General features: G+C 38.8%; 2 protein-coding genes across 2 annotated transcripts; both read right to left on the reverse strand.

Annotated features, from left to right (window-relative positions):
* Positions 1–250: 250 nt before the first annotated feature.
* On the reverse strand, positions 251–21,527 carry LOC144636701 (lactadherin-like). Its single transcript, XM_078495889.1, has 9 exons — positions 20,712–21,527; positions 19,929–20,043; positions 18,732–19,057; positions 17,694–17,832; positions 5,172–5,497; positions 4,025–4,163; positions 3,588–3,922; positions 2,787–2,925; positions 251–945 (listed from the first exon to the last, which is right to left on the reverse strand). Exons 1-9 carry the CDS (start codon positions 21,081–21,083, stop codon positions 935–937), a joined length of 1,902 nt encoding a protein of 633 aa, XP_078352015.1. The 5' UTR covers positions 21,084–21,527; the 3' UTR covers positions 251–934.
* On the reverse strand, positions 6,211–7,266 carry LOC144636728 (uncharacterized). The gene is made up of 2 exons (XM_078495928.1): positions 6,873–7,266; positions 6,211–6,333 (listed from the first exon to the last, which is right to left on the reverse strand). The coding sequence occupies exons 1-2, from the start codon at positions 7,248–7,250 to the stop codon at positions 6,211–6,213; spliced, it is 501 nt and encodes a 166-aa protein (XP_078352054.1). The 5' UTR covers positions 7,251–7,266.
* Positions 21,528–23,058: the final 1,531 nt, after the last annotated feature.

The raw sequence follows: 23,058 nt of genomic DNA on the forward strand, positions 1-23,058 counted from the left end.
CCTCGACTTGATATCTTTTGTTTTATTCCCCCAAGCCTCGGAGCCAAGTTAGAAGTTTAATATATCGGAAATGGTCACACAGCCTCTTTTTGCTATTTCTAGCACAAAAAAGTTCGTAATATTGCATATTCTTTTCTCAATTTCTCCCTCTTCCCGCCCTCTCTTCTCCTGCCTCACACCTTCTATTCTTCCGGGCTCCCCCGTGTCCCCCCCCCCCCCCCCTTCAGCCCCCTTCCACACAATTAGCGACCTTCAGATTGGACTACGAGTACGAGATCGAGTAGGAGTACGACTTTGGAATTTCGACACAACTGTATCCTCCAAACTATAACTCTTCCCTGTTGGGGGTAAGATTGGTGTGATAAGTGATTATAGGAGGCACACGAATTTGGTTTGAAAACTCGTACTCGTACTCAATCTCGTACTCGTAGTCCAATCTGTAGGTCGCTTTAAGATCGTATTGAATACGTCCAGGATTGAACGTTAAAATGATGCGCGCTCCTTATGATAGGCAGCACGAAGTGCTTCCTTTAACTTATTAATAATTACCAAAACACACATTATCCTATCTTTACTTTGTAAACATGTGCGTGCAATTGATTTTAGATACTTAGTGGCGACAGTAACAGTCTAGTCAGACGTGATGTATGTCATCATCAAAACTTATTGATCGCCCTCAATTCAAGTTAAAAAGTGCTGCAAGCTCCCACAGTGCTGACATTGTAGTTGAACTTTTACGTTGAAATCATTACTTATTGCGCAACAACTGATGCAATCTTGTCCATTATAGATTTGTTTGTGCTCGTGGCTACTTTTACTAAGGACAGTAAATGGAGGGAATGGAGATAGTGCCGTCGTGTACTCAGCATGATGTCCAGCGGTTGTAGTACGGCGCATGCTCTTCAAATATCATAGCGCCATTATCTGCAAGGGGCTAAGTGTCTGCTGTAAAGATAAAAGGCAAATTTTATCTTAAAAAATTGTAAGTGCTAAATATACTCAATATATACCTTGTTAAAAGGTCTTTTTTATGGGAGGCGCGGTGACCTAACAGTTAGCGCGCTGGACCCCAGATCGAGCGGTCCAGGTTTGAGTCCTAGCCTTAATCATTGTGTTGTGTTCTTGGGCAAGACAATTAACTTTCATAGTGCCTCTCTTCACCCAGGTGTTTAAACGGGTACTAGCGAATTTACTGCTGGGGGTTACCCCGCGATGGAATAGCATCCCATTCAGGGGGGAGTAGAAATACTCCTAGTGGCTTCATGCTACGGCTACCGGAATAACTGAGCCGGCCGGTCTGATGGAACACTAGGCTCGTATACAGACTTTACCTTACAAGGTTTTTAGCTCGATAACACCCTTTGTTTTTAGTGCAGAATGATTGTGATGGTTGGTGGGAGTTGTGCCCCCCAGCGCAAGTGCTCCAAAATATCAAATCTGTGGAGGGGGTGGGGGGGGGGCCGCCCGCGAGTCACGCCGAGACCAACGAAGGCTGCCCGGGCCCCGACACAACGGCGGAGTCCGTGGACGAACGCGATGGGGGGCGAGAGGGACCGAAGATGAGACCAGCGGGACGAGGATGCGGAACGACGGAAGACGGACGGGGGGAGAACGGCGAAATGCGAGCCGACAAGGCGAGGAAGAAGGACACGAAAAAGGGTGACGGAAGAAGCGAAGGAACACCGGGAAAGAAACAGAGCGTGAAAGGGAAGAAAGCAAAAAACACGAACAAAAAACATCATACTCAATTGTCCAATGCACTGCACTTACCAAATAATCGAGATTTTAAAATTAGAGCGATTTAAATTTCAGAGTTTAAGACTCATCCTGTGAACTTTAGCAGTCTGAGTAGTTAACGTATTAGGATAAGTGCTTATGTGAATGTTTAATAGTTCACAACGGTGCTCTGTTCGCCTTAAGAACTCGACTCTAGATGAATCAATCAATTTCGGGCCGAGCTAACTAAATTCGTGTGAGATATTTGGATGCGTAACTCGAGTAAGGAACATTGCAAAGACCCGAGACTGTTCGAGCATATTATCTATCAATCTTCTATATAAATTTCTTCACGAAATTATTTAAATTGAATAGTTTTGATTTAATTTTTTTCGTGCAAACCAGCAATGTTCCTTTTCGCCAAATTTCAACATGACTTTCGTTTCTGCGATTTTTTACGACCAAGAAATAACACAAATATTGCCTTGATGACAGTGTTCACGTGTTGTATTTTACTGTTAACTAGTGAAGTCAAGCTATATCCACTGCTGCCAGTTTTACACGCCTTTCGGTGCACCGGATCAGATGCTAGTAAATCGCAGGTTACTCCCCAGTATGTAGCCAAAAATAAACCTACCAAGGTCGAGTCTGGCCAAGGTTATCGTGTGGTAAGACACTCTTCTCTCAAAGGGCCTCTTTTAACACAGCAGTATGAATGAGTACTGGCGAATGGCTGGGGCAATTTTACAAAATGCTGCAGTTAAACCTGCGATAAACTAGCATCTTATACTCCCTGAACGTTTTGGTGGGGTTGTACGGCGCGCTGAGCCTCACCCTATTTTAAACCAAAATATGCGATTTTTCCTACACTATTTCAGGTCCGAGATAAGATGATGATGACGGCAAAGATAATAAGGTCGACGACGATGATGACGGCGATTATTATATTATTATGAAGTTGTGGCTAAATCAATCAATCAATCAATCAATCAATCAATCAATCAATCAATCAATCAATCAATTCACAAATAAAAAACGACTAAAAGAAACGCAAGTAAATAAACAAATACCTCGGTAGGTGTAGAGCTCCATCCTCATCGCTATATAACTTTGCCATGCTGTTGGCTTTATCCGTAAGAAACGTGCCGTGATTGGTGGAATTAGATGGTGATAGACAATGGTGTCGTGGTCAAAATTGGCATCGAAAACCTAACAAGTTACACAGCGGTGAGCCAACAAACTATATATATAAAACTGAAAAGTAGGCATTTATCAGGAGGCAAGGCTAGAAAGAAGAGCGAGAAACAAATAGAGAAAGCTTCCTTAAGCTGATCCATATCCATCCTCGGAGACCCAGGGACAGTTAGTGAGGCGTTGGAAAGTCTATACGGGCTTGACTTTTCTTCGCCGATTCGTTTTTTCGCCCGTATAGACTTTCCCCCGCCCCCACTAACTGCCCCTGGTTCTCTGAGGATGATCCATATCAAGCAAGTAGCAAAGCTTTACTATCTTATGTATAAGAAAGATCCTAATCAAAGAAACACTGGACCGTCAAAATGCAGCAACCGAGAGCTAGCAGATCAGCAGCTATCAGCCAACATCTGAAACGAAAAGGTAGGCACCAGAGTGGAACCCACAGGGTAAAAGGAAGAAGGCAGGTGAACGAGAACCTTTAAAAAGTTAGAAGAGGGGGATTAAGCTAAAAACAAGCCACTATCATTTGAAACACAGCCAAGAGCACATCTACAAACAGAGTACACTGGCGCGGTGTTGTGAACGCTCTTTGTTCCACTCAGAACCTAAAGGCTATGGTCATCTTGACGCACTTAATTTTAGACGTAAGAAGAGCTTGTTATAATTTTTCTATTTACCGCGTCTGTAGACTCTCCTTGTCTCTTGTAAAACAGGAATGTTGTTCCATCATCGCTGAACTGCAACTTGTATTTCGTTACCATCTGCAAAGGAGAGTAGGAATTCCTTCCCTGTGTAGCGACATGTGTCACAGATGTGATTTTACCAAGATCAACTTGAAGCCATTGGTTTAAATCATTCGTCAGAGATACCCAGGCACCGCGTGCATAGACGTCGGTTTCTGCAGTATGCAACCTCGCTCGTGTGGCTCCGTGGTAGGAATTAATTTCTGAAGACGCAGTTATTTGCGAGTCTGCAATGGCACCGCTCTCCATTCCAAGAGCTTTCATGTCTTCTTAAAATGAAAAAGACACCAGATTGTTTGCAATCAGAATGGTAAGCATGTCTACGTAAGTGATGGGAATTAGTCATTGCTGGTGACAAAATAGTTACTTACCAAGGCAGCCGTAGAGTTCTGTCCTCATGGAGATGTACTCGTTCCATTCTGTGGGTAACAGCCTGATGTATCGCGCTTTGATTGGTGGAATCAAAGGGTGTTTCACCACGGTGTTGGCATCACTGTTTCCAACAAACACCTAAGGAAACATAAAACAAAATGTGGATACATAGTGACAATAGGTCCTGTTTACCATTTCCAAAAAAAACTGCGACCGTTATGCTAGCTCAGGCTTTCCCAAAGTTGCACGGCAACGTTCAGGCACCTTTTTCATATCTCGAGCAATTTTTTTCCCTTTCGAGCAACTTTTTGTATTATGAGCAATTTCTAGACCAAATACTTCTGAAGGTTGTCAGAGTGTTGTTCGAATTCCATACAAGCGTTTCCGAGCATTATTCCAACTTTTGCGATGATCAACCAAGTTGATCAAATATTTCCTAGAAAGTTCCGAAGATGTTTTAACTTTAGGCTTATTTAGTTTTAAAACTTGTCAGCAAAAATGGCGTCACGTCCTTGTCATTGAACAAATGTTGGCCTTAACATGTCATTTAGATATTTCTGTTACAGTGAAATTGCAAGAAAATACCTTGGCTCCTGAAAATGCTTAGAAATCTTTCCTACAAAGGGAAATAAGTGTACAGTATTTTTGGAGATATTTTCTTAATAAAATGCACCCTTTTGGATTTTTTTGAGTAAATTTTGAGCAACTTTTTTGATTTTGCAGCAACTTTCGAGCAACGTTTGTTTGGCAATTTTGGTTATCTTTGGGGCAGCCTTTACACTTGCTATTGCCTTTCAGTATTTCTTCATTTTGAAGTGGAAGGGTCGCTCAGTGGTTTAGGGCGTTGGTGTTATAGTCTGAAGGTTCGTCGTTGAAGCTCTCCACTGGATTTGTTTTTGGGTACCTGACCTCAATCCTCGGTCAGGCTGTTAATGTAGCCAACTGGTCTTCCTCCTGTTGTTTGGGAATTTTAACCATGTTATGTTCATTTCAGATATATTTGTTTCCCATGTTTCAGTGGTATGCCTTTAAACTAGCTATATCGAAGCTAAGTAGGAATGACCCCTATAAACAACATTTCATAGTTTTACGTACATTACGGTTTTAACATCTTGATTTGGCAAAGAAAAACAAGAATCTTCTTACCTTTTCTGAGTTCTCCCCTTGCTGCTTAAAAACCTGAAATAAACTTCCATCGTTGCTGTATTGTAACTTGTACTTGGTGACCCGTTGGTTGTAATTATATCTTCCTTGGGTTGCCACATAAGTGACAGTTGTCTTAATCCTCAGATCGATTTCAAGCCACTGATCAAGATTAAGTGCACCTGCTGCCCAAGATCCGTAGGCAATTCCACTACCCGTGACGTGCAGCCTCCCTTCGTTTGGGGCAGTATATGCATCCCATTGAGAGGACGCTGAAATCTGTGCAGGTGTTATTTTATAGTTTTCCATCCCCAAAGGAGCTAGACACTCTAAAAAAGGGAAACAAAACGGTCAAAATAGGATATTGTTGACCGCTTTTTCACGTTGCTATGACAACGAGTTTTGACGTCATCTGGATCGGGCTCAGTTTACTAATGAAAGATTTTCAAGTTTACAGTTGTTTTTCAGCCGCAGCAACTGCGTTATCTGTGAAAGAATAGCAAAGATAGGATGATCTCAACTGTATACTGACTGAGCCATCATGAGCAAATGTCTTGAAATGTAATTGCTGTGTTTTCAAAGAGATACCGGTGTAAGCTAGCACATTTTAATCTGTTTTGAATTTTTAATATGAAATTTAAGTTGAAGAAAGTTTTAGGGAACAATATCTCGTTAACTGGATTTGCCAGCTGTTGCTGCCTTTTCAAAAATCGTAGCTGGCGTTTTCTCGTGCCAAAACGACATCATTTTTATTCCCATATCACGAAAGTTTAATTTGACATTTCAATTTGAGTGGATAACAGGTCTTTTAAACAGATGTTCGCCAAAATGATCCGTTTGGTACCCCCTGACTGTGATGTTTTGGCAGCATTGTTTCTTCGTTTGCGGGGGCCTTAGAGAAGCTGAATATTTTATAAATAAGACAGTCAAAAACAAGCTCATTGTTTAGTTGGTGGAAAGAAAATTATATTTCTTTTTGCTTTAAAAAAGCAATCACTTAAAAACTGAACAACAACACGATTCTAAAATAAAATATCACTATTTATTTACCTCCCGTGCAATGGAGACCAATATATCCCGGCCCGCAAAGGCAATAGTATTGATCATCTTCGTAATTTGGAACACAAATGCCGTCATTTTGACAGGGACTGCTTGAGCACGGCGTCTAGGATAAAAAATAATCATGGATATATGTAGAACCGTTGTAACAAATATGAATTAAACTATTCATTCAGCAACTAAAACAACCTACCTAATTATATTATTTCTTAAAAGCGTTAACTTTTATTGTTATTTTTTTGAAGTCGTTCAATATTTGTTAATATTGATTATTGTCATGTGGAGTTTTTTAAATTGAGAACTTCGACACAGTTATGTGGGCTGGACTTTTAGCAGCCCAACAAAGAAACCTGAATCGTTTAACGTTTTTCTTAATGCCATGCAAACACCGTTCACTTTGTAACGCAGAGCGCGCCTCACATCATTCGCTTTTATACCTTTCGTATCCCAAAACAATCGTACACTTTCTTAAAAAAATAAATGCCCGTGATAATGATCTCCCACAACGAAACATGCGAACTTATATCATAATTTTTTCATCTTCTTACTTTTTTCCTTCACAACAAAAAACACCAATCTAAATACATCACTGTTGGTAAAACAAATCTTCGTGACAGTAACTGAATATTGTTTCATGTTATTTACCTTTATGCTGTAATGATGAAAATGTTGTGAAACGGTCAGTTTGTTAGGACTTCTGAACTTGTCTTCACTTAACAGCTCGCATTGCAGTTTTCCATTTTCATTTGGAGACACAGCAATATTGAACGAAACACATGGCGGATTGTAATTATTAACACAGATCAGAGCGCATTCTTTAGCTTGAGCCACTTCACAAGAAGAATCTAAGAGAGATCCTTGAAGTTGCTGAAATTTGTGAACTGCAAAATTTGCGTACGACACCCCGCGTTGAAAACCAGATCGCTTTAAACCACGATTACCTTGAATCAAATGCTGATGCTGGCGTGTTAGAAACGGATAACAAAGCAGAAGAACCGTAAATAGCAAATTAAGATGAAACATTTTGGATAGGCGAAATATCGTGCCGCTTTAACTCAAAAAATGCCCTGCTATTGAGTATAAATTATGCATGAGTTTTGTAAGGAAAACAGGTGTAGGACAAACGCCGCGAAAGAGCCAATCGAAATAACACTCAATTAACCAATAAACCAATTACTCTGATTCAAGTCAATAAACAGGTCAGTGCCTCGGTCTCAAAACGAGTCTTGGTGTATGGTTTCAGCTAGAAATGAGTTTAACTTGTAAATTCGTTTTCATGCAAACTAACTCATTTTTGTGGTAGACAAAGAAGAATTCTTTCTAATTTAGTGGGGCCCTGTTATCACGATGCTCTTTGAACAAAATTCGATGTATTAGCAGAGAGGCATTTTTCTTTCTATTTTGTATGGTGTAGTGAGCCTGCTAAACAGTCAAATCAATTTAGCCATTGCGCTGAAAAGTCCAGTGAAAACTGAATGCGTAGTGGCAACAGTTACTGTATCTGCGTATAAACTTTATTCGTTACATTTTATTTGTCAGTTTAACAACAGCTAGCTGGTTATGAATCGCAAGATGTGGTGCGATCGTAATATTATATTATATTATAATATATTTTGTGTTTCTCATCGAAGAATTTAGCAAAAATAAAAGTTAAAACAACAAGTTGGAGTGAAGGGACTAAGATATTTAGCAGTCGCACCTCTTTCCTATAATTATTTAAACTTGAGTGAATATTTTTATTGCCTACATAGTTAACTACCGTTAACTATTATAAAATAATTTTGAGAGCGCGCGTACTATATTGAAATATAGTACGCGCGCTCTCATTGGTCGATGGGTGAGTTTAGATGAAAGTATGTAAACACGGTTGTGATGTCACGCTTTCTGTGTTTCCCGGCACAATTTCAAAACATTATAAAACTGTAAAAAAGATTTGTAAGGTAATTTCAAGAACAAATATTAAAGAATGGATAACAATACCAAATTTTGATATGTGTTCCGGCTTTCTCTTCCCATATGAGCCCAAAGAAAAAAGGCAAAAGAAAGAAGAACCACAGCGCTTTGCCTGCCTCGATGATTGTGAGCTAGACGAGCTCGTGGAGGGAGCTCAAGCGAACAACAAAATATTCAACAAAATACGCAGTAAACATTTTTCAGGTTAGTTTTTGCATTTAAGTACTACAAAAAGACTCCCTTTAAGACATTCTTTATTAGAAAAAAAAAAATTATACGTAAACACACACGAAACTTTAAGCAAAAATTCAAACTTTGCACGGCCGATCGGTTGCCGTCTTTTTGCCGTCAAATCTGCTTAAAGGACGCTTAAAATGTGTTTTCCCTGAGACGTTCTCAGCGTAAAAATTCTACTGTTACATTGGCACTTCTACTCGTGAACTTTTTTCATTCAAAATGTGCTTCGGGAAGTGGAAAGAATGGAGATATTTGTCCAGAAAACCAAAGCAGAATTTGTTGTCAATTTATGGTTTATTCTACTTTTGAAGCACATTACAAAGGCGGAGGAAGAAAATGGAAGAAGAAAATGGACTCGTTTAGATCGCTATCTGAACAATTTACCGTACAATAAAGGCATACCATTGCCACCGACCTCGCTAGATATGCTGCTTGTGCTACGCTTCCTAATTATCCAGCAAAACTTTACAAGGCAGATGAGACTTTTCAACCATGTCATCGGGCTGCAAAATTATTCAGGCAAGTTCATTTCACTTTCAAGAGCGATCAAGCTCAGTGACTTTCATTTCTAGCTTAAATAAGTTCTTTCCTTACACAGCCGTATTTTTAGCATTTCTTTTAGTTTTGCCAAACTTTCCGTATTTTCCTGCAAGATTTACGTGGAATCGCTTTCATCAACACGGCGCTACTTCCCACAAATTTTTGAGCTCTTATAACACGAATTTTGATTGGTTCATGTGTTGTCAAATGCGCGTTTTGAGAAAATCTATTTCAATCAAGAAGTAAATAAACCAAATCCCCTTCATTTGTCAAATTTTTTTTGAGAAATATTATATAAAAGCAATAGAGGACTTTTTTCCGTGTTTGCATAGCCTCATCTAAACACTCGGGTTCCCCCCCCCCCCCCCTCGTGTTTACATGAGGCTATGTAAACACGAAAAAATTCCTCTATTGCCTAATTAAAACTTATTATCGTGTTTTCTCCATCCCTTTAGCTCGTAAAAAAGCATCAATTTAATTTAAGAAACGCGAGAAAGAAGTTAATGTCCAGTGTTGTTTTACACTTTGCAACGCATAAAAACACCGCTTTTTGCATTTTGCCATGATTACCACGCAGCGTTTATTTGAACTATAGTTATTAAACAGATTTAAAAAGTTCGGTTTCCAGTGTGACTGATTAAACGTTTTGCAACGTATAAACACTACGTTGTATCTTCCAGCCAACTTTCCTTGTAAACTAGCATTTTCTTCACGATCTGTTCGAGTATATATGCATTTCCCATTGCATGCATAACTCCATTGCATGCTTCTTATGATAGGCAGTACGAAGTAACCTCAGTTATAATAACTTACCAAAACACACATAATTCTGTGAAATTTAAAGTAAAATGAAAACAACACAGTCAAATATCAGGTACTTATAAAAGCAATACTTGCCTTCTATCGTAGGCATATGTGTTACATCTACAGTTTATTAACTTCAAATAAATGTCTCAGTGATGAGCTTATTTACAACTTCAAATTGGAGATGCGTCGTTTAATAGAGAAGATACGGTACATGAAATCCTATCTTTACTATAAAAGATGTGCGTGCAATTGATTTAAGATACTTAGTAGTGACACTGACAGTCTAGTGACGTAATGTATATCTTCATCAAAACTTATCTGATGGCCCTCAAGTTAAAAAGTGCTGCAAGCTCCCACAGAGCTGACATTGTCGTTGAACTTTTACGTTGAAGTAATTACTTGTTACACAACAACTGATGCAATCTTGTCCATCATAGATTTGTTCGTGCTCGTCGCTACTTTTACTAAGGACAGTAAATAGAGAGAATCGAGATAGTGCCGTCGTGTTCAGCGGTTGTGGTACGACGCATGCTCCTCAAATATCATAGAGCCGTTATCTGCAAGAGGCTAAGTATCTGCTGAAAAGATAAAAGGAACATTTTACCTCAAAATTTGTAAGTGCTAAATATACTCAGTGTTTTATTTCTTACAAGTTTTCAGCCCGATAGCATCCTTCCTTGTTAAAGTATACTCAGAATATATAGGGTCAAAGTACAGCCATTTGGAGTTCTGGGGTTTATGGACTCATCCTGTGATTTTTAGCAGTTTGAGCAGTAAACGTATTAGGATAAGTGCTTTTGAGAATGTTTAATAGTTCATGACGGTGCTCTGTTCGCCTTAGTAGTAAACGGAAACTTCAGATGTTTTAATTAACACTTTTTGGGAAAAATTTTGGATCATTTAGTTTCGGAAACGCTCACCTACCCCTCCCCAAACCAACATTTTGCCCAAAGCGAAAGTAAGGGTAATGTTAGGTTTGGGGAGGGGAGGTGAGCAGTTTCCCAGAAACTAAATTGATCCAAAATTTTGTAGGATAGATTGTTATGTCAGGAACTTGACATCACCGTGGCAATAGCGTTTTGACAGGCATGTTTTCCCAAATTTTTAATTTCGTGCTTTTATTAATGCACACTATCTTTGATGCAATTATTTTCATCTTTTTGAGGTTTTTTAGCAATGCTTCATTAATTTTGAGCACTTTGCAGTAATTTTTGGTGGTTTTCTGGCGTTTAAGAAAAAATTGGAAATCCAAGATGGCGGACCAAGATGGCGGCTGTTTTGACATTATGATGTAATTGTCACGTGATGTGACGTCATCATCCCAATCGACGTATGCCAAAAGATAGATGTTCGAACATACTATACATCTACAAGTTTCATTGTGATTGCCTAAATATTCTGGATGTTACATAGAGGGGGGGGGGGGGGGGCTTTTAAACCCCTGTCCCTGTCCCAAAAGGTCCAAAAATCCCCGGTCTGAATAGGGTTAATTTACGGCCGCCATATTGTTGTTTCCATATTGAGCTATATGGGTTTGCATAAAACATTTCAATGCGTAACTCAACTACGAAACATTGCAGAGACCCGAGACTCATTTACTCGTATTATCTTGGATATCTTTTATAGCAAATTCTTGTTTTCTTTTATTGAATGATTTCGATTCAATTTTTTCGTGCAAACCAGCAATTGTTCTTTTCGCCAGTTTTCAACATGTCATTCTTTTGTGCGACTTTTGAAGACCAAGATCAAAAAATAACACTAATATTGTCTAGATGTCAGCGTTCACTTGTTATAACATACGGTAAACTAACGAAGTCTAGCTATAACCGCTGCTGAGAGGTTTCACATGCCTCTCCGTGCACTGAATAAGATGCTAGTAAATCGTATATGTTACTCCACAGCGTGTGACAAAAATAAACTACCAATGTCGAGTCTGGCCAAGGTCATAGTGTGGTAAGACACTCTTCTTTCAAAGGGCATCTTTTTTTACATTGCAGTATAAATGAGTACCTTCGAACGGCTGGGGCAATTTTACAAAATGCTAAGATAAACTAGCATCTTATACTCCCTGGACGTTTTGTCAGGGGTGTGCGGCGCGCCGACTCTTCCTACACTATTTCACACTCGAACCAAAAGAGATATGATGAAGATGACGGCAAGGATAATGAGGTCGACGACGACTAATGACGGCAATAATTATATTATTATGATGATGTTACTCAATCAATCAATTTATCAATAATCAATTAATCAATCAATCAATCAATCAAACATTATACAATAACCAAGCTACTGCGCGCGTTGTGATTGGTTGATGCCTATCATCTATTAGAGTACAGACGCACAGATGACGTCACGAGGTGGTGTGACTCGCGCGCGTGATCAGAATTCATAGCCCAAATCAGAGTTGTTAGCAAATTTTTTTCAAACTCGCGGGGCCACAACAAAGCAAAAAAAGTTCAGCTTAATTACATATCTACAGTGAGAAATAATACGCCAAGCATCGTTCACCTTTCGAAGCATTTAACTGGGCTAAACTAGCTTGAAGAAGACAGTGAATTATTCGAGAAATCATCGAAGTCTGTATCAATGAAAGTGTTTTACCTATGTTAATGTTGTACAGTTGGACAACGCCACGGGAAACATATGAATGGCGGCTGAACGCTTAGGTTAATGCTTACAGATTATTAGCAACTTTCCAAATGGAATAAAGGTTAGTTTTTTTCACTGACTTTCAATTTTCCTTTTTTCGTTTATCTAATCGGTTTAACAATGCTTCGTGGTTACGGAACCTTAATCGTGAAATGAAAAAAAAAAAAAAAAACTTTAGCTCACCGGTAGCGGCATTGCTCACACTGAAGTGTTCTGAAGTCTTGTGTTATTGTATAAAACAAATAGATTCCATTTTGCCGTGGGTCTGTTCAGTTAAAGATCACAGAAGACGTCAAAATGTGGTATGAACATCAGTGACCCACTCGCCTAGCGGCTCGTGGGCCACTTTTTTTGGTTCATACAATTGCAACATTTTGACCGTCATCTGTGATCAAAATGGAATCTATTTGTTAAACAGACAAAAAAAACCAAACTAATCGAAATGCAAGTAAATAAATACCTCGGTGGGTGTAGAGCTCCATCCTCATAGCTATATAACTTTGCCATGCTGTTGGCTTTATCCGTATGAAACGTGCCGTGATTGGTGGATTTAGATTGTGATAGACGATGGTGTCGTGGTCAAAATTGGCATCGAAAACCTAGCAATTTACACATCAGTTAGCCAGCAAACTATATGTATATAAAACTGAAAAGTAGGCATTTATCAGGAGGCAAGTTAAGAAGGAAGAGCGAGAAATAAAATCGAAAAAGCCTCCTTTAGCTGATCCATTTCAAGCAAGTTGCAAACCTTCACAAACTTATGTCTAAGAAAGACCCTAATCAAAGAAATACTGGCTACACGTGAGGTTTTTCTTATAGCTTGAAATTTCTTTTTAACTTATAACTTTGAAATTCATTTTCTCAGACTCTGATAAGAAATTGTTGTTGGTGATACCACGGATAATAACCTACATCATTAACTTTTAAAAAGGGCAGGAAATAACGCAATAAATTTAAATTATTCTGGAATTCGATTTTCGTCCAACTTAACTAAATATTACTTGACTTCCTAAGCCTGGTTTTCACTAGCGACTCAAGTACAAGCGCAAGCACAAGAACGATCACGCAAAAAGGACAAATTTTGACCCTTGTGCTTGTGCTTGCCGCAAGCACAAACACAAGCATCCAAATGCAATTCGCTTGTGTTTTTGCTTGAGTCAGAAGCCTTTTTTTACGGAGAAATAAGAGCTGCTATTCTTGAGCTTGTGATTGCGCTTGTGCTTGCGTCGCTAGTGAAGACCAGGCTCTAGTGGATTCCGTATCTTAATGGATTCAGTATTTTAAACTCGATTCTGTAACATTTCTTTTACCGCGTCTGTAGATTCTCCTTGTCTCTTGTAAAACAAGAATGATGCCCCATCGTCGCTGAACTGCAACTTGTACTTGGTTACCATCTGCACAGGAGAGTGGGAATTCCTTCCCTGTGTAGCGACATGTGTCACAGATGTGATTTTACCAAGATCAACTTGAAGCCATTGGTTTAAATCATTCGTGATAGGCACCCAAGCACCACGTGAATAGACGTCGGTTTCTGCGGTATGCAACCTCGCTCGTAAGACTCCGTGGTAGGAATTAATTTCTGAAGACGCAGTTATTTGCGAGTTTGTGATGGCTCGGCTCTCTATACCAAGAGCTTTCATGTTTGCTTAAAAAAAAAACATTGATTCATTTTGTTATATTACGTTAGTGTGATGTTATTTTGGTTGAAATAACATTGGTTAGCATGTCTACCCATGGGGAGGTGGGTACTCTCTATAATGGACTGTACGGGGTGGCTCCAACCGAACTCCAACCAAAAGTGAGACCATTTTAAGGGAAGGGATTTCACGAGTTGAAGTATACAAAAGGAAAAAGGAACGAGTTATTGTGTAAGTATTTTAAAAAGGGCCTGTCAAAATACCGTGGAGAGCATCACCATGCGACTGAGTCATCAAAGTATTTTAAGGGGAAATTAACGTGAAAAACCTAAAAGGGATGCAATGTTTAATTTGGACGTGTTTGAAAGGAGCACCGATTTCTGTGGATTGCAGATGACGCCAAATTGTAGTAGGAACAAAAAAGTGGGTAAGTGGTGTTCTTAGCACATTTTGATGTCTTCTGCACATGATCAATAAAAAAGTTGCGACAAGGCTGACTCGGATTCGACTACGAACTCTAATCACGTGCGCGCCTCACATCACGCAATAACGTGATCTGTACTCTAATAGATGACATGCATTAACCAATCACAACGCTCGCATTATCTCGATTGTTGTATAATAAACACTGTATATATAATAATGAGGGTTGGAAAGCAGTAAAAACTCTGTTGGAACCCCCTCCCTCCTGGCCCTCCTGAGGGTTATATGGTGCCGTACAACTATCTTATTGGCGCCGCCTTGAGTTGTGTGTGTATTTTTAAAGGGAGGTATATTTTTGGTTTTTTTTTTGGCTTTTTTTTTTTTAAAAATGGGCGGGGGAATTAGTCATTGTTAGGAATCAATAGTTAATTACCAAAACAGCCGTAAAGTTCCATTCTAATGGAGATGTGTTCGTTCCATTCTGTGGGAATAAGCCTGATGTATTGCGCTTTGATTGGTGGAATCAAAGGGTATTTCACCACAGTGTCGGCATCAATGTTTCCATCAAACACCTAAAAAGATCAGAGATCAAAAATAGCAGAACCAACAGATATCATGAAATAGTCCGTGAAAATAATGAGTAATTTCAACCAAGTAACAATATTCAGTTAAGGGCCCGGTTGCATAACGCAACTTACGATAAAGTGGGATTTTCTGCAACTGCTCCCTGCGTCCCGGTCGATGTTTTCGCAGCATCATGGTTTTTTTTTTTTATCTGTACTCTTTAGTCTGACCTTGCCCGATTCTTACATACTAGCACGGGAGAAAATCCTCTAGAACGCAGGGAATGGTTGTAGAAATTCCCACTTAATCTTCAGTGCTTTTATGCAATCGGGCGCAGAACACACGTGCTGGTTTACGTTATGACTTATATCTTGACTGAGCAATACATAAAGTGTATCACGCGTAATTACAGACAAGATGTCCCAAATAGCAAGTTACGACTAATAAAAACATACAACTGAACACGCTCATTGTCATCTTGACGTGATTCAGTTTATAAATGCCTTATGCTTACCATGTGTTTTGCTAATTTCTGACGAACCTCTGTTAAGCAGCCAATTTCTATTACGCGGTCACTTACCATTTCCCCAAAGGCGACTGTTTAATTGGGATCAGTTAGACTGTATAATTTAGCCCTTCTCTTCCAACTGCTACATGTAGACAGACCCTTCTCTCAGTTTATTGCTTTGTTTTCGTTTGTTTTCCAACCGTTTTTAGCACTTAAAGGCTTGTTTTCACTGGAAATAGGCCCAAGCATAAGCATAGGCGCATGAGACAAGTAATGTTGCGTATGTTATCTTGTCGTAGATGAGTTATCATTTTTTGGGTACGTGATAACAGGCACAAGTGAGAAATTTAATCCATTGAAGACGTAAAACCCATCTAGTTGATCCTTCTCTAGGACCATCCAGTGTTTAAGTGGCCATTTTGGTCAGTATTTCTCAGTGATCCCCAACTCTTAACTTACATTTCAATTCGGTCATGTAAAATAAACTCTTCGTACCTTGTCTGAATTCTCTCCTTGCTGCTTATAGGCCAGAAATGAATTTCCATCGTTGCTGTATTGTAACTTGTACTTGGTCACGCGTTGGTTGGAATTAAATCTTCCCTGGGTTGCCACATAAGTGACACTTGTAATAATTCCAAGATCGATTTGAAACCACTGATATAAATCATTTGCTCCTGCTGACCATGTTCCAGCGTACACTGCACTCCCCTTGTTGTGTAGCCTTCCTCTGGTTGGGGCATGATTTCCATCCCACTGAGAAGACGCTGAAATCTGTGTGGGAGTTATTTTATAGTTTTCCATTCCCAAAGGAGCTAGACAATCTAAACAGTAATACAGATTAAAGTAATATAATTTATTCCATACTTATTTGCTAAATTCTTTAAACCAAAATTCAAACTTTCTTTATAAAAGTAGCTCTAAACCAACTTTTTGAAATTATGGTTGTTTTGTGCTGATTTTGATATTGAAAAACTAGCTCCAGTCTAGCAGATTTTTGACAATGTTTCTCTGCTCTTATGTTTTTAGTCACCTAATTAGCGGTCTCTTCTCTTTCTATCTGAGTGATGTCGTTTTGGTTGATGCCATTTTGTTTTGAGACCACCGACTGGGCACGAGCCAAGCAAAATCTTGGAAATTTCTTCGAAATATTTTGAACAGTGTCATTATGTTTGGAGCAAAAGGCTATGAGCCACTCATCAGTAATCAAAGCACAAGTTTTGGCTAATGAGAATGTACCCTTGATCTTAAAATAATAGATTTTATAATGTTAGTAATGTTAATTCTACCAGAAGTGACAAAAATCAGTGCTTCTTTTAAACAATTCTGCGTAAAAAATGGGTTGCTCGATAGTTTGAACACAGGCCCGGTTGTTGAAAGTGTGGATAGCGCTATCTACCGGATAAATTGCTATCCAGTGGATACCGTTATCCACCGTTTGAACATCCAGGGCCAGGGGTGTCAGATATCGGTAGTTCGTATAGTGTGACCGTCCGAGTGTGAGTTGTGCAACTGTTGTTGGTGACTGACGTTTCGACAAACTAAGCGGAAGTCACCTCAAAAGTTGTTGTCAGTCGATGATGTTATATGACTAGTCCGTTGAAGCTGATTGGTCGGTTTAGAAGTAACCTTATTGGCTGTACATAAGACTCGTGTAATGTTTGTCAACAGCAGTAATTGTTCAGTTTCGACCAGTCTATTGTTTGTCAAATTTAGTCGTTCTATAAGCGGTCCGTTTGTCGGTTTTGGCTATGACGTGAATGAGCCGTTTGTGCCGGTCGTCATTGACATCTGTTAAGAGAGTCAGTCATGTTAAAATATTTTGTACTGTAGGTTAGGCATTCAGCCGAGTTCTGGTCGATTTTGTGGTTGGCAATAGTGGATGGTGTTCAGATATGCGATTGTTACATCACAATTTCTCGTCGCTCGTTCGTGTTTACTCACTCTCATGTTAAGGTTTCTACCAGACTCTCCGATATAGGAGGCCTGACATTCAGAGCATTTGATCTTGTATAAACCGACACTCACTGAACATAAACGGTCTTTAGTCTTACAGCCAATAACATCACGGCTTAACTGACCACTCAGCTTTAACGGACGGTACAAGGAAGTTAAGAATTACATGATAGGAATCAAATAGTAAATTACCAAAACAGCCGTAAAGTTCCATTCTCATGGAGATGTAATTGTTCCATTCTGTGGGTATCAGCCTGATGTATCGCGCTTCGATTGGTGGAATCAAAGGGTGTTTTACCACAGTGTCGGCATCATTGTTTCCAACAAACACCTAAAAATAAATAAAATAAACATAGATATGTACATCCTAGTTGTGCACTGATTTTCGGGTCAGACGTCCCTATCGGCCTCTATTTTGGGTGGGTTATTTAACAATTATTCCTCGAGCGCGCGTTGGATATGAGATGGTAGATAGTCAACGAGGCGCGTAGCACAGAGTGGGCTATAACGATCTCATATCCAACAAGCGCGAGTGGGATAATTGTTTTATTAAAAACGCCCTAAGAATTGTAATATTTGAGCTTCCCAGCTGTTTTCGTTGACGCGTATCGGCTACCATTTTTATGGTCATTGGTATATGAGCTCATATACTATTGTCTGTCAATCAATAACACTCAGGAATTGCAATATACCATTGCATTGCATTTTTAATTAATAAAGTGCAATTTTTCACAGGTGACTTCAAGTAACAAATTAAAAGAGCCTTAAGATCATTGAGTACACAAGAAAAAAGTAATAGTTCACGAGTAAGATCTATAACTACTAAAAAGTATTATTTTACATGACGCCTTGCAAGCAAGCAAGCAAGCAATTAGTGAGTGTGCGAGTGAGCGAATAAGTTAGTAAGTAAAGTCTCTATTTAATGAGGGAAGCTTTAAAATAGCATTAAAATACTAAGAAACCAGTGGCCCTCTAAAATTATTTACAATAAAATATCAAAAAATACATAAGAATGCGAATATTTAAACTATGGCCAAACTATAGCTATGAGACAATATAACGAATAAAAATACAAGAAATACGTATACGAGATAAAATTTTAAAAAGTCAAACAGGGTCAGGGTTTTTCAAGTCATTAAGATACGCCCAGGGTTCGACCCTGGCTGATTGCCTGTTAGTATTTCTTAGCATTGCGTTGTTTGGGCATGTAATATATCAAGCTTTTCTAACCTTGTCTGAGTTCTCCCCATACTGCTTATAAACCTGGAATGAATTTCCATCGTCGCTGTACTTCAACTTGTACTTGGTGACTCGTTGAAGGTTAACATGTCTTCCTTGGGTTGCTACAAAAGTGACATTTGCCTTGACTCTAAGATCGATTTGAAACCACGGATTTAAGTCATTTACTCCTGCTGACCATGATGCAGCGTAACCTCCACCACCCTTGTAGTGCAGCCTTCCTTGGTTAGGGGCGTGATATCCGTCAAATTGAGAAGACGCTGAAATCTGGTTGGCTGTTATTTTATAGTTTTCCATTCCCAAAGGAGCTACACACTCTAAACAGTAATTAACAAAAAAATCCGGTCAAAAATAGGGTATCGTTGACGTCTTTTACACGTTGCTATGGCAAAGAATTTTGACGTCATTTGGACTCTGTTAACCGATTATTAAAAGATTTTCAGGTTTACAGCCGTTTTACGTCCGCAGAATTGGGTTAGCTGTGAAAGAATAGCAGGATGATCTAAACTATAGTAAGCCATTTTGGAATATTGTTTTTCTGTTTTCTCATAGGGGTTTCTGTGTAAAGTAGCACAGATTAAGATTTTTAAGGTGAGTATTGAAGTGGAAGAAACTTCTATAGAACGAATCTCATTAACTGCATTTGCCAGCTGTTGCTGCCTTTCCGAAATTAAAATCTCAACTTGGTTTCCTTACGTGCCCAAAGGACATTTCTACCACTCTGAAAACAACAGACGTTCTGTTTCAATTCCCTTATCACGAAAGTTAGGGGTAATATTTCATTGAAGAATATCTAAGGAAATTATAGCCCTTCCGAACAAATATTCCCCTGAAATACTCGGTTGGGTGTCTCTGACTGTTTTGGCAACAATGTTTCTTCATTTGCGGGGGCCTTTAAAATGCTAAGTAATTTATTTATGTGACATTCAAAAGCAAACACATTGTTTTATTAGTACAAAAATGTCATACTCCTTTTAAAGTATAAAAAGGCGAACACTGAACAACAACATGATCCGTTCGGTGCTCTGACTGTTTTTGGCAACAATGTTTCTTCGTTTGCGGGGGCCTTTAGGATGCTGAGTAATTTATTTATGTGACATTCAAAAACAAACACAGTGTTGTATTAGTGAAAAAGTGTCATATTCCTTTGAAACGCGATTCTAAATTAAAATATTACTATTTATTTACCTCTTGTGCAATGAAGACCCGTATATTTGGGTGCGCAAAGGCAATAGTAATGATCGTCTTCGTAATTTGGAATGCAGGTGGCGCCATTTTTGCAAGGACGGCTTGAGCACGGTGTCTAGGATAAAAATAATCATGGTAATAACTTGAACTGTTATAACAAGCTGGCAGGAATCCGGTATTCAGCAACCAAAACAGTGAACATAATGATATTATTTCTTAACAGCGTTTAACCTTCGTTAACTTTTTGAAATCGTTTTGCATTCATTAATATAATTACCATCATGTAAAAATTTAAGTAATTTCCAAAATTTTAACTTAAGGTCATGTGGTACAGGGTTGGGGGTCAATTGGTTTTAAAAATTGAGACTTTTGACACAACAATGTGGACCTATGATCCGTTGGGTGCCCCTGACTGTTTTGGCAACAATGTTTCTTCGTTTGCGGGGGCAAAAAAAAAAACAAAAACAAAAAAAACATAACAAAAAAACAAACAAATCTTTTTCGTTCCGCTAAGTGGCGTGCAAAAATTATTTACTTCGCATATGTAAAAACGCCATTCAGATTATTTGCTTTATTTTATTCATTTCCATTTAACTACGCGCAGCTCGTTTTGTTTTAGTCTTTAAAAGATACAGCGCCTGTGAGGACGGTCTCCCGCAAAGAAACATTCGAACTATCTCCTCTCATTTCAGTTTTCTTTTATTTTGCACAGGGAAAGCCTTTACCTGAAGTTGGTAAAACAAATATTTGTAATAATTGCTGAAAATTATTCAAATGATTTACCTTAATGCTGTAATGGTGAAAATGTTGTGAGGTAGTCAAATTGTTGGGACTTCTGAACTTGTCTTCACTTAAGAGCTCGCATCGCAGCTTTTCGTTTGCATTTAACGACACAGCAATGTTGAACGAGACACACGGCGGATTATTAACACAGGCCAGCGCGCATTCTTTAGCTTGAGCCACTTCACAAGAAGAATCTAACAGAGATCCTTGAAGTTGCTGAAATTTGTGAACTGCAAAATTTGCGTACGACACCCCGCGTTGAAAACCAGATCGCTTTAAACCACGATTACCTTGAATCAAATGTTGATGCTGGTGTGTTAGATACGGATAACAGAGCAGAAGAACCATAAATAGCAAATTAAGATGAAACATTTTGGATAACCGAAATATTGTGTCCGCTAGCTCTTAATAATGTCCTTCGATTGAATATGAATTATGCACGATGTTATAAGGTAAACAGGTGTACGACAAAACGCCGAATAAAAGACTGGGAATCGATCCGTCAATTACTCGATTAGAAAATTACACTGATTCAATAGGTCACCAGTTCCGAGCTGTCTTTTTACCTCTGTTGCAAAACGGTTTGGTGTAAAACCTTTTGTCTAGAAATGAATTTTACTTGCAAATTAATTTTCATTCAAATTAAACTCAAACTACTCTATCGAGGCCCTGAATCTCTTTCGTGTCTTGTGAACGAAAACCAGCGAAATTTACAGAAAAAAAAATATATTTTTTTTATTGCATCAAGTGTCGTGTACTTTTAAGTTTACTGAACAGTCAAATCAACTTGGTCGTTGCGCTTAACAATCCAGTGAAAACGAAATATGTCATGATGCTTGTAATGTATTGACAAATATAACTGAAATATTCCGAAATATTTGAATGATGTCGTGCAGTCAGCATACCGGCTTTTTTTTATCAATGATCTACTGGGTCGCTTTAAAAAGCAATGAAAAAAAAAAAAAACGATTGGGGTATTTTTGACTCGAAAACCTTTCTGATTTCCTGTACAGCAAGAAAAGCAAGGTGCAAGCCTTAAGAATTTCAAAACCAAATGCCTCTACCGAAAAACACCGCGACATAAAACTGACGCAAGGAAAAAGAGGAGCGACTTAACATGAGAGATACCGGTCTTTCGATAAACAGTACAGGTACTAATAGTTTTTTGTCGAAAGTTTATGATATGCTTTATTGGTTCGCTTTCGGGGCCAAAGCAGACCATGTAAATAATTCCCAAAGTATAGTAAAAATTAAGGCCTAGGCCAAACTTCGAACTTCACATGAGACGAATTAAATTAAAGTTTTGGTCGATCAAAACAGGTAAAGCTCGACCGTTAGGTCAAACGTGGAACACAATTCGTCGACCCGACCGTCGAACCGATTTCAGAGCAGCAAGAACGAATGAACATACATTAACATACAAATTTAAAATTTACTAATTAAGTTCGTTTGATGAAAAGATCGACGTTTGTCCTACCAGACCTCACCTTCATGGAAAAATGATGCGAACTTTCGTTTCCTTTGTACTCCGTGGCGTTTCTGTATATATCAGAAGAGAGTGTCTCACACCAAAGTTTTCCATCGACGCCTTTGTTGGCGGCCAGGTTCACAGATACGCACGAAGGAATTTGGAGACATTCAAAAGTGCAATCATAGATGTCGTACACTGTAAACGTCCCAACTTTATGCACATTTAGATAACGTAACTCATGTTTTGAGAAAACATGAGTCACATAAGTAACGTCTGCAGCAGCTGAATAAAAAAAAAGGACGAGGGTGTTTGAGATTTGTTTCACTGTAGTTTTAAACAGGGAATAATAATACAGTTGAATCCCGAGAACTCGAACCTTCAAGGGAAATCGCAGACTTTCTAAAATTCGTTCGCTTCTCGTTTCCGGTTTGGTGATAGTAGGATCCGCGCTCGAGCTCTTACGCTTCCTGCTCTGTGAGCTCGACTTGTAAGCAAGTCGAGAGAAATCGAAAAAGGTTCGGGAGTTCGAGTTATAGGTTAAGGTTCGAGTTAGCTGGAGGTTCGAGTTATTGAGGCTTCGAGTTATCGGGATCCAACTGCAACCAGTCAAATCCTAAGAAAAATACAACTTGATCGGACAACAATTTCAAGCAGTATTTAATATATTGTTCAAACTGAAGTCTTGTTTAATAGCTTATGAATTTTGCAAAATTTAATAATTGAGGTCCATTGCGGTAATATGACGTTGTTCGATAAAAATCTACGGTCATCTACCAGCCGTTAGGAAACACGAAATTCTGATCAGGTAATGATGATGATGATGATGATGATGACGATGATGATGACGATGATCATGATGATGATACTTGCGCCACT

The sequence above is a fragment of the Oculina patagonica genome, chromosome 13, assembly GCF_052425735.1.
Source record: "Oculina patagonica isolate OP01 chromosome 13, crgOcupat, whole genome shotgun sequence".
Taxonomy (NCBI): domain Eukaryota; kingdom Metazoa; phylum Cnidaria; class Anthozoa; order Scleractinia; family Oculinidae; genus Oculina; species Oculina patagonica.

Coding starts and splice junctions, on each gene's coding strand:
- LOC144636728 (XM_078495928.1), bottom strand. CDS start 7,250: ATGTTTCATCTTAATTTGCTATTTACGGTTCTTCTGCTTTGTTATCCG. Junction 6,334..6,872: donor TTCATCATTACAGCATAAAG/GTAAATAACATG, acceptor TTTTTATCCTAG/ACGCCGTGCTCAAGCAGTCC.
- LOC144636701 (XM_078495889.1), bottom strand. CDS start 21,083: ATGTTTCATCTTAATTTGCTATTTATGGTTCTTCTGCTCTGTTATCCG. Junction 17,833..18,731: donor ATGGGGAGAACTCAGACAAG/GTTAGAAAAGCT, acceptor ATTTATTTTTAG/GTGTTTGTTGGAAACAATGA. Junction 5,498..17,693: donor GGAACTTTACGGCTGTTTTG/GTAATTTACTAT, acceptor TCCCTTTTTTAG/AGTGTCTAGCTCCTTTGGGG.